At 41.2% G+C, this 15,591-nt stretch overlaps 1 protein-coding gene across 3 annotated transcripts in view; it reads left to right on the plus strand.

Annotated features, from left to right (window-relative positions):
* Window positions 1-15,591, plus strand: part of MSH3 (mutS homolog 3) — a 2,607,526-nt gene that overhangs the window by 1,498,725 nt on the left and 1,093,210 nt on the right. For all 3 annotated transcript variants that reach the window (XM_085632401.1, XM_085632403.1, XM_085632402.1), the window contains exon 13: window positions 5,382-5,514. In XM_085632401.1, the coding sequence (XP_085488527.1) occupies window positions 5,382-5,514 (133 nt within the window). The remainder of the gene's footprint in view (window positions 1-5,381; window positions 5,515-15,591) is intronic.

Below are 15,591 nucleotides of genomic sequence, written 5' to 3' on the forward strand. Positions count from 1 at the left end.
CTCTCAAAATCCCCCATGGGTCTTCAAAAATCCTTGACCGGTTGGATAGTTTTTGGAAGTCAAGGGGCCAAGACATTAACCCTGCAAAAACAAAATATATTGTTTTTTAACCCTTGCCACTCTACTCGCTCAAATCCAATGTTGAGAGGGTCCCCCTGGAGCGAGTCCACGCTGTTGAATATTTGGACTTCATTTTGACTGAACATCTCAATTGGCAAACCCATATTAAAAGTTGTGGACTAAAACTAGAGCAAACCACAGGGGGAGTATTGAAGATGTTCAAGGCCTCACATATTGCCCTATCTCTCCGGCCCTCCAAATCTACAACTACCAAGTATTGGGATAAGCTCCGCATGGCGTTGACCTCTGGGATATAGGAAGGGACCTTCTCTGGTTGCAGTAGAAAACCGCTTTATTCAGCAATTCACTGGGCTTCCATCTAGCACACCACTGCTTCCCCTAAGGTTGGACCTGGCCATAAAAAACATCTCAGTTATAGTTAGCCTAAGGCCGCTTTTGTTTTGGAGGAGGATCTGGGCAACTCCGGAATTGAGCAATTACCCGCAGGTGCTGGCCAAGGTCTTACATCTGCCAGAGATCTCCCATGGGTTAGACATGTGCTGTTAACCCTCTTAAATATCGGACTTGTGTTTGTGGGATGACCCAGATGAGGCAAGTGTGATTTCTAAAGACCAGGTAAAAAGGGCAGATTGGCAATTCCAAATGGTATTTAGTCAAAATATAGAGTTTGAAATGTTGACTTACACTAATATCAAGTTTTAAATATCGTGACACAGATTTGTGTCTCTTTTGCTTTCTCACCCTAAGTGCGCCGGGTATGCCAAGACTGTGCCGCTGGAGTCAAACTAGCCTGGCTGATGAGGGGTTATGCCCCGAGACCGGTCCCAGGATGCTTGTTTCCGGTCCAGGGAAGACCTGGCTTGGCAGTTCGGGCTGGACTGTTCCCATGAGGCACAGGGTCAAGACTGATTTGCATATGGCTGGGTCTAAACTGGGGTGGTATGGTGAGCAAAAGAACAATGGATTTAACCCAGATCTATTGACTCACGGTAAATGTTTGAATTGCTCTGCATTCTGTCCATCCTTTGTGTGTATTTGTCTTTCTCACAGAAATATCGACAGCAAGAATATCGTGGTCAAGATTATCGACTTTAAGGTAAGAAATATCGATTTTAAAAATATAGAAGTCATTAATATCGTTTGCAAATATATAGTTGTTTAAAATATTGATTTTTTAATTAGTGTTATGTATTTTAGTATATATTTTAAATGTATGTGATGTATTTTTTTGTACAAGTATTGTTTGTTTTTTGATAAGTGTTACATTTTTAGTAGTTATTAATTTTATTTTAATACAGTTTTGTGTTTTTTAGTTCCGTTGTGGGTTTATAGGGGAATAGGGTGGGAAGTAATTTAATTATCTTAAATTAATGAATATATTTATTTATTCATGTTGTTTTAATTGAGATTTTATAATGTTAATTGTGTTTTCTATTTTTTTTGGTACATTTTAGGTGTGGGTTGTGGGGTTTATAGGGGTAAAGGGTAAGAAGTAATTTATTTTTAATTAATAATTAATTAATTTACAATTAAGTATGACAATTGTGTAATTAATTTTAGGTGCAGGTTGTGGGGTTTACAGGGGTAAAGCGTGGGAAGTAATTTATTTTTTATTAATGAACAATTAGTTAATAATTAATTGACAATTATGGTAATTGTGTGATTAATTTTAGGTGTGGGTTGTGGGGTCTATAGGGGAAAAGGGTGGGAAGTAATTTATTTTTAATTAATAATTAGTTAATTGACAATTATGGTAGTTGTGTAATTAATTTTAGGTGTGGGTTGTGGGGTGATAAAGGATGGGAAGTAATTTATTTTTAATTAATGATTAGTTGATAATTAATAGTTAGTGTAATTGTTTAATTATTTTTTTGTGTGGGTTTTGGTTTATAGTGGGTGAAGGGAGGGGAGTATATTAATTTTACTTTCTTTAGAATTTGTTGTTAAATACTATTAGTTTAGTTGTGTAAGTAATTGTTTTACAGTTTAATTTTAGGTGTGGGTTGTGGAGATTATAGGTGTAAAGGGTGGGAAGTTAATTACATTTTATATGATTTCATTTGTTTTTTAATTAATATTTGTTTAATTGATAATTATATTCATTATGCAAATACATTTTCTTTTTCGATGTGGGTTGTGAGTTGTGTGATGTTATAGGGTAGGAAGTAAATAGACTGCATTGATGTCATAATTAATGATTTTGTTAATGAATAATGTCTAAATAATATTTGTTTGCATTTTCCAATTTTTTTATTATATGTGTAGGTATTTGTGACATGTATTTTACATTATATGTTTTTATTTGTATTATTTTTATTATTAAATATGTTTTTTATTTTTAACGTTTATATATTTTTTATTTACTTTAAAAAAATATATTTTTCTTTTGTTGATATTTTGTTTGTTTTTAATTTTGAACTGACTGGAGTGAGAATAGTACATTTTACCCCTCCGCAATCCAACACTTTCCCTATTGATTCACTCACTGGAGTGGGAATAGTAAATTTGATCCCTCCGCTATCCAACACCTTCCCTACTGTTGTACACACTGGAGTGGGAATACTAGTTTTTACCCCTCTTCTATCCAACACTTTCCCTACTGTTGCACTCACTGGAGTGGGAATAGTAATTGTTACCCCTCTGCTATCCAACACTTTCCCTACTGTTGCACTCACTGAGTGGGAATAGTAAATGTTATCTCTCCGCTGTCCAACAATTTCTCTACTGTTGCACTCATTGGAGTTGAAATAGTAATTTTTACCCCTCTGCTATCCAACACTTTCCCTACTGTTGCACTCACTGGAGTGGGAATAGTACATTTTACCCCTCCACTATCCATCACTTTCCCTACTGTTGCACTCATTGGAGTGGGAAATTTAAGTTTAAAGATTTTTAAATAGTTTCATGTTTTAATTTATAATAGAATGTTTTTTTTAATAGATTTCATATCATTGGTATATATATATATATATATATATATATATATATATATATATATATATATATATATATATATACATTTTATTAAAATAAATATTTCAATGTATTTAATTTAAATATTATAAAATACATTAAAATAATAAGTTTAAGAATTGTTTTAAAGTAAATATATATATATTATTATATATGTATTCAACATTTTTAAATTGTTTATTTGTTATATTTGTTAAAATGTATATTAAATCTAATTTATTATTTTTAATTAATTGTATTCTTTAATAGATTTAATATTTATTAATTTATTTTATATATATAAAAAACTATATTTTGTACAACTATATTTATGACCGATATTTTTGTGCTTACCATTCTAAGTATAGGACATAGATATTTTTGACATTGATATTTTGGTGACGATTTTTTTGTATGGGGATATTTTAGGTGTCGGTATTTTGGTAGTGTACCATCCCAAATGGGTTTGTTGCAATGCCGGTCAAATATAGCTGTTCTAGACTTCAGCTATATGCTTTACCATCACCACTTGAGGATACTCAGTTAATGTATATGAAGTTTTTTGTGCAGCTCTGTAACGCCCAAATTATTTTGCATCGACTGCAACCGGGACATCCTTAACTAGAATATGTGGGAGAAGCCAAAAGAGAGTGCACAATGCACTCTCACTGTCTCTACAATACAAGCATTTGCATTCCCTTGATGATGCTGGCAAAATGAGGGAATGCAGCTTCACCTCAGCGCGATTAGATTGAGCTCCATTTGAATCAGATTAACCCCAGACCGCATAATGACTAGCAAATTAGGTGCTGGGAAAATTCAGAAAAATGTAACTATAAAGCATCTCCCTCGTTTTGAACTGGGGTTTGTTGGTCCAGGCTTCTTAAGATAAAGTCATCACTCTCTGGGAGACAAGCAGTTGACTTGAATTGTAGTTTAATCCACGCATTTTAATACATGCTATGCACTTTTGACACATCCCACCAGCAGCACATGTCAGTCAAACACCTAAACTCGGTGTTTATGAATTGTAAAATATATTCTGCCTTGAGATAGACCTCTAGCACCAGTCTTTGCTGGACACACACGTTCCCATCCAGGTAACAGGTTTTACCGCCCATTACTGAACCAGTATTTAAACATAACCATACAGATTCGAAGACCTCTCGAGTTTTGAAAAAGCTGCTTGAAAGATTGGCCTCAGGGCGTGAAACACATGATGGCTGCTGCCCGAACTTTGTAATTCTAATAAAAATGTGGATAAGAAAACTGTGAACTGGACTAAATGAGCAAGTAGAATGCTGAGATTTCACGCAAAGGATATTATTCACGTTCATTTGGCCATTAGAAAGACATTAAGGTATGTCATATGAGCCTTGATTACATTGTAATAACATTAATGTCTTCGTGTCCACACTCAAATAAGTTCTGCATGCCTTGTGCCTCCCCAAGAGACTGGAGCTTGGGCCACATTTAATGTAGTGGACTCTTGATTAATAGGAGTGTCTAGTTATTGGACACTGGGGCAAGATCTGGAGTAATATTGGAGGATTATCTGTGGTTTGGTTATCTATCTTTGTAGATTATTTCGATTTCAGTGACTGACGCCTGATAGCTTACTATAGACTAGTTCTGATTTAGGTCTTTTAGCTCATTTCACAAAGGAGAGTGCCACTACCAGCCTCTTGACATGGAGTATTCGAGTTTTGGATATCTGCCAAGGTGCTACGTGGACATTCATCCATAAGACCACCAGACATTACTGTTATCGAGTCAACATGCAGGTTCAATTCTTCCTACCCACTAAACAGAAAATTACCAACGGTAAGTAACATGTTCTTCTGATGATTACTTCTAAGCACAGTACCTGGTGTCCTCCCAATTCTTACAGATGGACTTTTTGTACGTAATGTAGTCCTAAGCTAGTTTTTGCACCGCCAATTCCTCATTTGCTTGTTGCTTCTTGTCAGAGGGTGCTGTAAATTTCAATGGATCAACTGGCGTCAGTGCACAGGGTGGCCCTTATGTGGCAGCTCTGTGTCGTTACATTCAGCAGCTGGGCGGAGTCAGGCGGCATCACCTTCTGGCATGCAAGATATAGTGCAGTTTTTTTCTTCCAGTCTGGTGCCTGATGAGATTCAAAAAGTGAAAAATCTCTGGTCAGATAGAGCATCCACTAGAAAGAACATTACTGAGGATAAAAAACGTGTTCTTCAGCATCCTCTCTGAATGAATTGTTCTGTTCAGTTTATTGGTTGATAAATCAGGCATATCTTGAAATGTGTTACTTTGCTATATTCCCTTTAGAGTAGTCATGTTTTCATTGCTCTTTTTGTTTAACTTCTTAGTGACATAAATGCTCGACTTGATGCTATATCAGAAGTTCTCCTCTCAGAGTCCAGTATTTTTGCCCAGATTCAACATCTCATCAATAAATTGCCTGATCTTGAGAGAGGAATTTGCAGCATTTATCACAAAAAGGTAAGCTTATTTACTCTAAACATTTGAATATTGCTGTTAGTTTTATGTATTTGTTTTTCCAGCACATTTACATCATCTGGGATTTCCAGATGCATATATTTACTAACAGGGTGTTGAAGTAGTCATTCTTTCATGCAAGTTACTGAATATATCTGTTTGAATAGGTAGCATGAGAAACTGGAATTATGTTTTTCATGTTTTTTAAAACCACTTTTTCCATTTGTTTTGGTGTTCTGTATAGTACCTGTATGCCCAAAAATTAGAAAGAAAAACAGTTCATGGCCCTTAGACATATTTATGCAAAATAAGCATGTAAAAAATATAACAGAGAGGGTGCAAGCATTCTCCAGTGTTTTAGTATCCTAAATAAAGTGTAAAGAAACCTACTAAATAGAGAGCACTAGTTAACAAGAGATAAAAATGAAAATACAGCTGGAGAGCTTCAGAAAGAAATCAAATACACCAAACCTGATGTATGTGAAAAAGGCTTCATTATAGGGGCTCCAGAGAGCTTTAAACTAATATGGCCGCTTGACGAAGTAGTTCTGAACCCCCTTGCTAGTCTATCATTTTAAAATATCCTTGAATCCCTCTACATGGATAAAAATGAATTGAATTAGTGCTTTGGAACCTTTCCCTTTTCTGAACGGTTGCTGGCGATTCTGGAGGATTAGCTAGTACCACTGGCTGAAGTGCACTACTGGCCCATGTCAAGCAGCCATGCGCAGAGAGTGGTGTTTACTTGTAAAACCTACAGGAGGGCTAGGTAGAGCATGATGTTGTATTCCTTATGACCATCGCCTAGCCTTATTGAAGATAGGGGCTGGGCCTTGGCATGGGGCGCATGCATCATCGGTGTGATGAGAGAGCTGCTGCTGGAGGCACCTGTTAAGGTACCCACTGGATGCTGCAGATAACATAGCGAGACAGTAGGCCGGGGTGTAGCACTGGATGCCCTATGTGCCCTGGGTGAAAATTGTGATCAGCAGCAGCAACCTGGTCCCCAAAGTGGCGCTGAATATAGACATGCCTTGAGAACTGCACTTATGCAAGTGTTCACAGTGCAGCTGTGCTACCGTGGGCAGGCCTGTGAGGGAAGGGCGTGTTGTGCGGTGAGTATGCCTAGGAACTATTCTGAATAGCACTGCCACTGCTGTTGAGCAATGATCTTGCTGCACAACAGAAGAAGGAAGGTGGAGAATTTGAGTGCTGTAGCCCTTCATTTAAGTGCACTGCTGGATCTGCAGGTATTGGTGGATGCACAACGTGTGATCTTGTTCTAATTGTTACCATTCGAACAGGATTTAATTCACACATCGTGCTAAAAGACACTATTTGCAGTTATACACAAAGCGGATCAAACCATACTATCATTTGAGGAGAGATGGGCCTCGAGGGTTTCCCTACACAGCATCCCATCCAGAGGGAGTGGAGGGCTCAGAGACCGATGAGTTGAACATTTGTCTTAAAATGAAGAAGAGTCTTCAAACGATTGATAGCAAGAGTTACACCCTCTTCGGTATACTAGATAGAATGAAGGAAAGAGTGGACAAGCATAGTGAACGTCTTCACATGGCAGAATGGCAAATTTCAGAGACAGAGGAACTGCACTGAATAAAGTAGATTTAAAGTATTCACCTAAAAAATGAGGATTTGAAGGCGCGTTCCTGAAGATGCAACCTACACATATTAGGCCTACCAGAAACAACTAACGCAGGCCCTATTCCTCAGTACATCGACAGAAATCCTCAAAACCATGCTTGGCTCCGAGATTTTCTCCGCACTGTTTGTTGTAGAAAGGACATGCTGTTCTCTAGCACTTAGCTCTCCATTTAGATGCCGCCTGGATCTATAATAGTGAATCTTTTGAAGTACAGTTATTGTGACTGTGCTGTTAGGGCATCCAGGAAAAAGAGATACCTGAACTTCAAGGGGCCCTTAATTTCAGTCTACCCAGACCTCACAACCTCGGTGCAGAAAATGCAGCAAAAGGTAATTGACTATGTGATGTTATATCCAGCAAAACTTAAAATCACTTACAAGGGGAAATCGTCATTTTCTACCAAAGAGGAATCTGCCATGACCTTTTTTCAGAAAGATGCTAAATAGAGCTCACTGAGATCTACATCGAATTGCAGGACTGGTCAAGTATGGACACAGAGTTTTTTTGACTTTTTTTTTTAGAAATCCTTTCTCCCAGTGTGCGAGGCACGTCACCCAAAACAACGACGAGTTTGATGTCTGTGACAGACACACGCTTGGTTTGTTTGTGGCGATTAGAGTGGGACCACGACTCCAAGGCTTGTGAGGACTGCCGCACCATGAACCCAAAGGCTCTGGGGGAATGTTCCCTAAAGCTCCTTATTGGACCACCCGGGACCCTCTCGATCCTGTTCGCACAGAACGTTCTGTGACTGTTCGTGAAGCCTCTCATGACGCTTGTCCTCCCAACCAAAATAATCAGGTAAGTCTCACAAGCACAAGAAGTCAAGGAAGTCGAAGAATTATTTGACTTCTCTGCGCCAGTCCAAGTCCTCGGAGAGGGCGCAATAACTATGTCACTGCTCAAGGCCTTGCTACTCCGCAGAGCCTGCGTCTGGTTCTGCTCCGCACCTCCCATATTCTCTTAGAGCAGCCCCCACCCAACTTAAGTAGTTCTGTGAGGCCAGCCACCTCAATTTTTGGTGGCCTAACCCATCTAGAGCACCTCTGGGCCCTTGGGTTTGGGAGGGTCCCTACTGGATTCCTGCCAGTGGGTTCACCCTCCGTGCTAGTTGGGCCCCTTTGATCTGGTGTTGGATTCGGAGTGACCCCAACCACAAGACCGCAACCTTCCACAGATCCCACTCCAGTGCTGTCTTCGACACGGCGGAGGCACCGACTCCATTGTCATTCCAGACTCTGATATGGAGTCGGATCAGCGTAGCCCAGCGTTGACTCCGGCGCCGGCCGATACCATGCCCTCTGAGTCTGAGCCAAAGCCTTTTCCCTGTGATAGTCCTGGAGAGGATGACGATCAGGAGGGGTCTGAGGACCCTTATGCATACCATCACCTCCTAGATGAACCAGCGTACAACTAGTATGAGGAACTGGCGGATGCCTGTAGGTTAGACACCTCACCGGACACTGGCTTGGTCTCTTCTCCTACCGTGGCTACTAAAGAGGGAACTTTATTTATACTAGTGGTAAAGAGGGCCGCTGAGGTCCTTGGCCTTCAGTTATCCTCAGTGGCAGTCAAAACTAATGTCTTGAAGTACTTCAGCCTGGAGTTTTCTCCTCCAAAGCCTTTCTCCCTTTCAATGAAGCCCTTATGGATGTCCTACTTGGGGCTCTGGTCCAAGCCCTGTACAGGGGCTCTTGCAACAGGACAGTTACCTGCCACTATCACCCCGCTCCTGGGGATCCACGTTTTCTTACCAATCACCTACCCTCGAGAGCTTGGTAATCCAAACCTCCCCCTCCCGAATCAACTGAGGTGTATTCCCCTACCGCTTCACTGGATAGGAAATCCAAAACGTTGTACACCTTGGGCAAAAGGATGTTCTTTTCCGCCAGGCTAGAACTGCGGTCGGGGAACACCACATGCCTTTTGTGCCAATACACCTTTACTGTTTAGGAATCGATTACGCAAGCGCTGTACATGGTCTCTGAGGAGGCCTCGAACCACCATCTCCAGAGCTATTGCTGACAGACAAGACGCAGCAAAATTCACCATAAGATGTGAAATGGACATGACTCACTAGGCAGAGCGAGTGCGTTGTCAGTAGCACTCAGACGCCATGCCTGGTTCAGAACCACTAGCTTTTCAGCGGATGTCCAATCTTCCGTCAGGGACATGCTTTTTGATGGCTATTGTCTTTTTGGCAAAAGGGCAGACTCAGCAGTGGAGCGCAGAAGATCGTTGGGCCTATCAATGGCTCCCCACCAACCACATTCTACCTTTCACCCATTCCGTGGTTACGGTAGGGGCTACCAGCTGCGTCCTATCTCATCCAGCCACAAAGATCAGCAGGCTTTTCATTCTTTCTTGGCCACAGATGTGGTTCCTACAAACAGCGTGGGATCACCAGCCAGATGTCGACCCAGTCCACTGCCTCCCCAACAGCCGCCATCCCTAAGCACCTTCAGTTTTCCCTCATATCAGCACGGGCTCTCAGTGGGAGTCAGGATTCGCCATTACCTACCTCACTGTCAGTTCATAACATCAGAAAAGTGGATTATTCAAATAGTCCAGAAGGGCTACTCCATCCCCTTTCTCGAACCCCCCCACCCACCCACTCATGCCACCTTCTCACTACCAGCTGATAGAGGACTATCTCTCCTTGGTCTGTCCGGAAGTACTGGCCTTATGGCCAAAGGAGCTATTGAGAGGGTGCTGGCATCAGAAGTAAGTCTTGGTTGCTATTCCCGCTACTTTTTGGTGCCCAAAACAAATAGAGGCCTCCGTTGTATTCTAGACCTGCACCTACACAACTTCTACCTGAAGAAAGAGTAGTTCAAGATGCTCATGTTAGCTCAGGTCTTGTCTGCACTCAGCCCCAGAGACTGGATGGTATCGCTGGACTAATAGGGCGCCTTTTTCAACATCCCCTTCCTTCTTTCCCCACAAGAGTTACCAGCGGTTCATTGTGGGCACGAGCACTAACAGTTCGCTGTGCTCCCCTTTGGCCTCATCAGCGCACCTCAGGTGTTCACCAAGAAGATGGAGGTGGTTGCAGCACATCTGTGGAGGTCAGGCATCCAGTCTTCCCCTATCTCAATGATTGTTGAAGGTAGGCTTAACCCAGGCAGTCACCTCGCACCTCCAGACTACGGCGGACCTCTTGCACTTGCTGGGTTTCTCTATCAATGTGCCTTAGTCATACCTGACTCCCTCTCATATGTTCCCTTGCATTTGAGCTGTTCTGAGCACATTGCAGTTTCAGCCCAATCATCCCAAACAGCAAGTCCAGGATATTCAGGGTATGATTCCAGTGTTTCAACCTCAATCCTGGATTTTGGTGAGACTGACTGTGAAGCTACTGGGCCTCATGGTTTCCTGCATCCTGCTGGTAACACATACCCAATAGCGTATGCGGCCTCTGCAATGGGACCTGATGTCCCAGTGGGCACAGCATCAGGACAATCTCTCTTATATGGTCCAGATCTTAGAGGGAACCGCAAAAGACCTGCAAGGGTGGCTGACGAACTGCGACTCAGTGAAGTGTAATGTAGGTAAAGGAGAGACTGTTACACACTAAAAGAAGAGGTTGAGCGGGAGTTCCCCATATTGGTGGCTACAGGTTGCCTCCAAGGTGAGAATCACACTTAGTACAATTTCTGTTCTGACTGTGCACCAAGTTGGGATTCTTAATATTAATAGGTTAGGGAGTTTTACTGATTGTTTGGTTTTCAGTGTGGGTGAGGGGATTTTTTTTTAATGGAACTGATTACAGACTTAACATAACATTGATTTGAAACCCAATTGGCAGACAAAACTCTTAGATTCCGCACTCGGTCCATGTTAGAGCGCGGAAGCTCGATTTACAATCATGTTGTAGAATATGCTATATCCTAATTATTTCACAGTGGAGTTGGTTCGATTAGAATCAAAGTCATGACGTCAAACATTCGGGGTCTGAACAACCCAAAAAAGGTGAGAGTGTTACTAGCCTATTTGAAATGATATGATACTTAAAAGAAGCACACCTCACAAACATCTCTGAACGTAATTTCTATAAAGCATGGCCCTCACACTTATTTTTTCTCTTGTAGCTTCTCGTCTAGGGGATAGCCTTACATATTAGGCCAATTCACAGACCATGATGGTAGGTACGTGGTATTACAAAGTAGGATAGGGTTTGTTCTGATTAATAGTTACTGCCCTAATGTAGACAATCCTAACTTTTTAAAGAACATTGCATTGAAGAGCGAATCCTTAATGACACAAAGTCTAATTTGAGGTGAGAACTTCAGTGCAATACTAAATACACAAATGGATAGATCCATGGCAGGACATAGATCTGCGATGCAGCCAGTCCGGGCTCTCCACGAAATTATGTACACACATAAACTGGTGAATGTATGAAGATACCTGCATCCTATTATGAGACACTAGAGATCAATACTAAATTGCCGAAATATAGGGAGGAGGCTGAGAGAGAAATAAAATACTCAGGTAAGCATGCAATAGCGAAACAATACGTGGAGGGAGACCGACCTGGCAAAACGTGGTTAGGCCCGAACCCTACAAAGAACATGGGGGATATAATTGAAATTGTTGGCGAGTATTGGGAGCCGTTTACCCTCTCCTAAGGTATTGAGCAACAGATTACTGGTTTCTAGTCAAAACTATATGCGATCAAGCCCGGTTGTGAGGGAGAGCTATTTGAGCAGTGTCTGTCAGAATCCACATTAACCTGACTAAAAGATCCCAAGAGGGAATCCCTAAATGAGCACATAACAATTGAGGAAATGTGAGAGTCAATGAAGTTGTTGCCTGGGGGGATACACCGGAATTCCGATGCCTTGTTCTATGAGTAATACTCTGGTGTTTGGCCCCCCATCTTCTGGAGGTCTTTGGTGAGGCGAAGACAGAGTGAATACTGCTACTTACACTTCGTCATGCCACGATTTTGCTTCACTTGACGCCAGAAACAGATCCAATTTGTATTGCGGCTTATTCACCCATATCTTTGATTAATCGTCACACTGAAATCCTTGCAAAGGTATTACCAAAAAGATTGCTCTCCCTTATGTAAGGGGTGGTGTCCCCCGAATAGCAGGGTTGTATCCTCTCCCAGTCAACATTAGCAAATCTCCGTATTTTCTTTTCCTTAGTTCACCAAATATACCCAGATATCCCAGCGGTCCCACTATTTTTGGATGCACAGGTAGCTTTTGATTCCTCTGATTGGGACTATTTCATTGCATTATTGAGGTTAATGGGCTTGAGAGCAGGAATAGAGCGCTAGATGGCCTTATTATATACCCAACCCCAAAGCCAAAATGTGAATAATCAGCTAACACCTGAAATTTGAATAAATTTGAATAAACCAGACCTGTGCTGATAAGAGTTTGGTAAGATTATGCAGATGACATTGCTTTATAGATCAAGCACCCAACTCAAAATATTTCACCTTTCATCAGAAAATGTTCTATATTTTGTGGAGCGTCAGGCTGCAGAGCAAGTGGACCAAATCTGGCATGATTCTTCTGACCAGAGCTATTCCTAGACCTGCACTTGACTTCACACTCCTATGGAGGGCGGATGTGGTATGCTATTTAGGAATCAAAATACATAGGGATTCCGGGGTAGTATCAATCAATCAATCAAAATCTTTCTTCGGCCTAAGGCCATGAAAGTCAGCAATAAATGATTAAGTACAGGTGCTTATCATAAAATGTAGAATACGGATTATTAAAATCAGCATTATTTGAGAGCACATAAAACAAGATGTGATTACTGCATACAAAGTTGTATTCCCACAAACTCCAGGAAATAACATTATGACAGGGCCATAATTCAATCTGTTACAATTTGTGAATTACAGAGCTAAAAGGCATGAGAAAAGTATAAATACAGCAGGGACAAAGCAGGTTCCAATTCATTTATCAAAGAGGGATCATCTCCTGTTTCTTTCTCATCAATACTGCTCTTCTTATAAAGTACATCAAAGCAAGTACCGATAGTAGAAAGTTTTTATAAAAAGTAAAGTCCGCCATGTGAGGTCTCAGTTTAGATTTTCGCAATTCAGGGATTAAGAACTCATGTCTGGGATCAGCATAAAATCAGGAGAACAGAGTAAAGTGACTAGTGCTTTGTCTGGTAGTTTGGTCACACCGGCAAGGAGGTAAATTGTGTGACCAAACACATTGAACAGGAAAGGCTACCTTAAAATGAATCATAAAATATCTAAATAAGGAGAGGTAGCAACAAAAAGTAGGATTTAAGGCTCAGACAAGATAAGGTTCTACATATTCTTTCGTAGAAATAGGTACATATCTTGTAATTGCTGCCATAGATTTGCTTTCTCTAGCCTTAAATTTGATTGTTAGTTCTGGCGTAGTAGTAAAAGAAAATGACGGGCCTGTTTTACTTAAACTCCAAAACAAGGCATTGAGATGGTGATCTGTATTGATTTATATGGCGGAAAAGTATTGCGATTATCAAAATGGTGTTCCTCCCACAATGTTTCTATTTATCGTTGAATATTCCTGCTCCTTTATCTAGGGCATTCTTTCAACAAATTAGAACGACTCTTCTGACATTTATCTGGGCAGGCAAACAACCTTATATTAAATGGGAGACATTAAAACGACTTTGTAGTTCCTAACCTGGGATTATATTATTGGATTTCCCAGGTTCGATGTGCATATGGTTGGTACAAAATAAAGAATTGACTCCTGTAATATTGCATAGAGGCTTCAACAGTAGCACCCTTGAAATTAAACACAATAATACCTACCCTAAACACAAAGCCTCTTGCACAAGCTAGCCGAGGCTTTTACCAGCTCTGCCTGGAATCTCTCTTTTCCTAATGCTTCTGTTCTTCCTTGGATTTATTCATAAATCTTTATTCTTTGCGGTACCACACTGCCACCAGCAATACCATCCTATGAGATGCACTTTCTGTGCCCATGTTTCTTTCTCCAGTCTACCAACACCTCCACCATTTTCTCCAGGTACCACCTGTTGGCAAGTAGGGACAGGTGAACTTCATAATGCCTGAATAGTACCGGGCATTCAAACACAATATCCATCTGCTTAATTACTCAAAAGACTTTAACTTTTCACTTCCTTGCACTGTCCTTCCCTCTAACTCCACTTCCCAACTCTTGGCTGTCAACGCACTTAACAGGGCCATTACCTTTCACTTTGAGCAGTCATGCAAGATCTTACATAGATCATGATAACCCCCACCTTTGATAAAGTTCCCACATGCTCCTGTCGGACTGAACCTGCCTGCTCCACTCACCCCGCCTAAGACGGGACCCCCCCTGGAAAAGTTGAGTATGTTAAGGGAAAATTGCATGCAGCGTGCACCCGTGGTGTGGACTTCATCGTGACCCTGAACTGTAGCCACAGTTCATTGAGCAGAAACCCCACAATTTCTGGGAATTCACGCATGTCCTCAACAAATCCTTTTAGCATAGTCACGCTAGGTCTTTGAAACTGATGCTTGCTGTCCTAACTGGTACTTAAACAATGCCGCATTTGAGTGACTTCTCAAAAACAATCCTGGCATAAATGGTGAATGCTGCCATCCAATTATCTATACTAGTCAGCGGTGCCTAACTAGCTCTTTCCTATGCTTTGGGTCCTTCCTTACATATAGTCTGCCTGTGCAACAATTTAAATATATCTATATATTCATTTGCTCATATTGTATCTTTAATAATCAACAATATGGGACTACCCAATGGATCTGACATCCATTGCACGGTAACTTAACTGACTTGTATGGTTTTGAAACTGGATCTGTACTAGCTTCACACTACACCTTCCCTTTTCCCCTTGCTATTCATTAGTGACTGATAACCTAGCCTCTTTATTCTATGTCAGGACCGGAGGCTCAGATTATGCTTTACTCTCTCATATTTATTGCTCAGCAGCCTTAAAAAACAAACAGCCAAAGACTACAAATCCCATGAGTCTTTGTAATGAACACAAACAACCATAGAGATAGTCCCATATAAACAATATCAAAGGACAGCACTTCCTCTTTCTTCACTGCTCAGCAGCCAGATAAGTGCTTATTTCTGTCATAATTGTGCAGTGATTGATATTTGGTAGTGACTTTTTAATATTGGTATTGGTTTTACTTACATTGCTTGTTTGTATTGCCTTGCTGGTTACTGCCCATTCTTCTGTGCAACTTCGCTCCGCGACTGCGTTGGGGATCGCGGGCGGCTTGCGACGTTTTCTTTGAACTTTCCCCTCATCTGTGTCAACTTTCCCCTCATCTGTGGGCGCTTCTACCGGGCTGCCCTCGAGCAGGGGAGTGATTTTCGACTGAAGAAACAGTGCGTCTACGATCAGTCCTTTTTTCAAGTTTTCTGGCTCCCTCCGTCTTCGCCTTGGTGCGTTGCGGTCCC

This window comes from Triturus cristatus, chromosome 2_1 (genome assembly GCF_964204655.1).
Source record: "Triturus cristatus chromosome 2_1, aTriCri1.1, whole genome shotgun sequence".
In the NCBI taxonomy this organism is placed as follows: domain Eukaryota; kingdom Metazoa; phylum Chordata; class Amphibia; order Caudata; family Salamandridae; genus Triturus; species Triturus cristatus.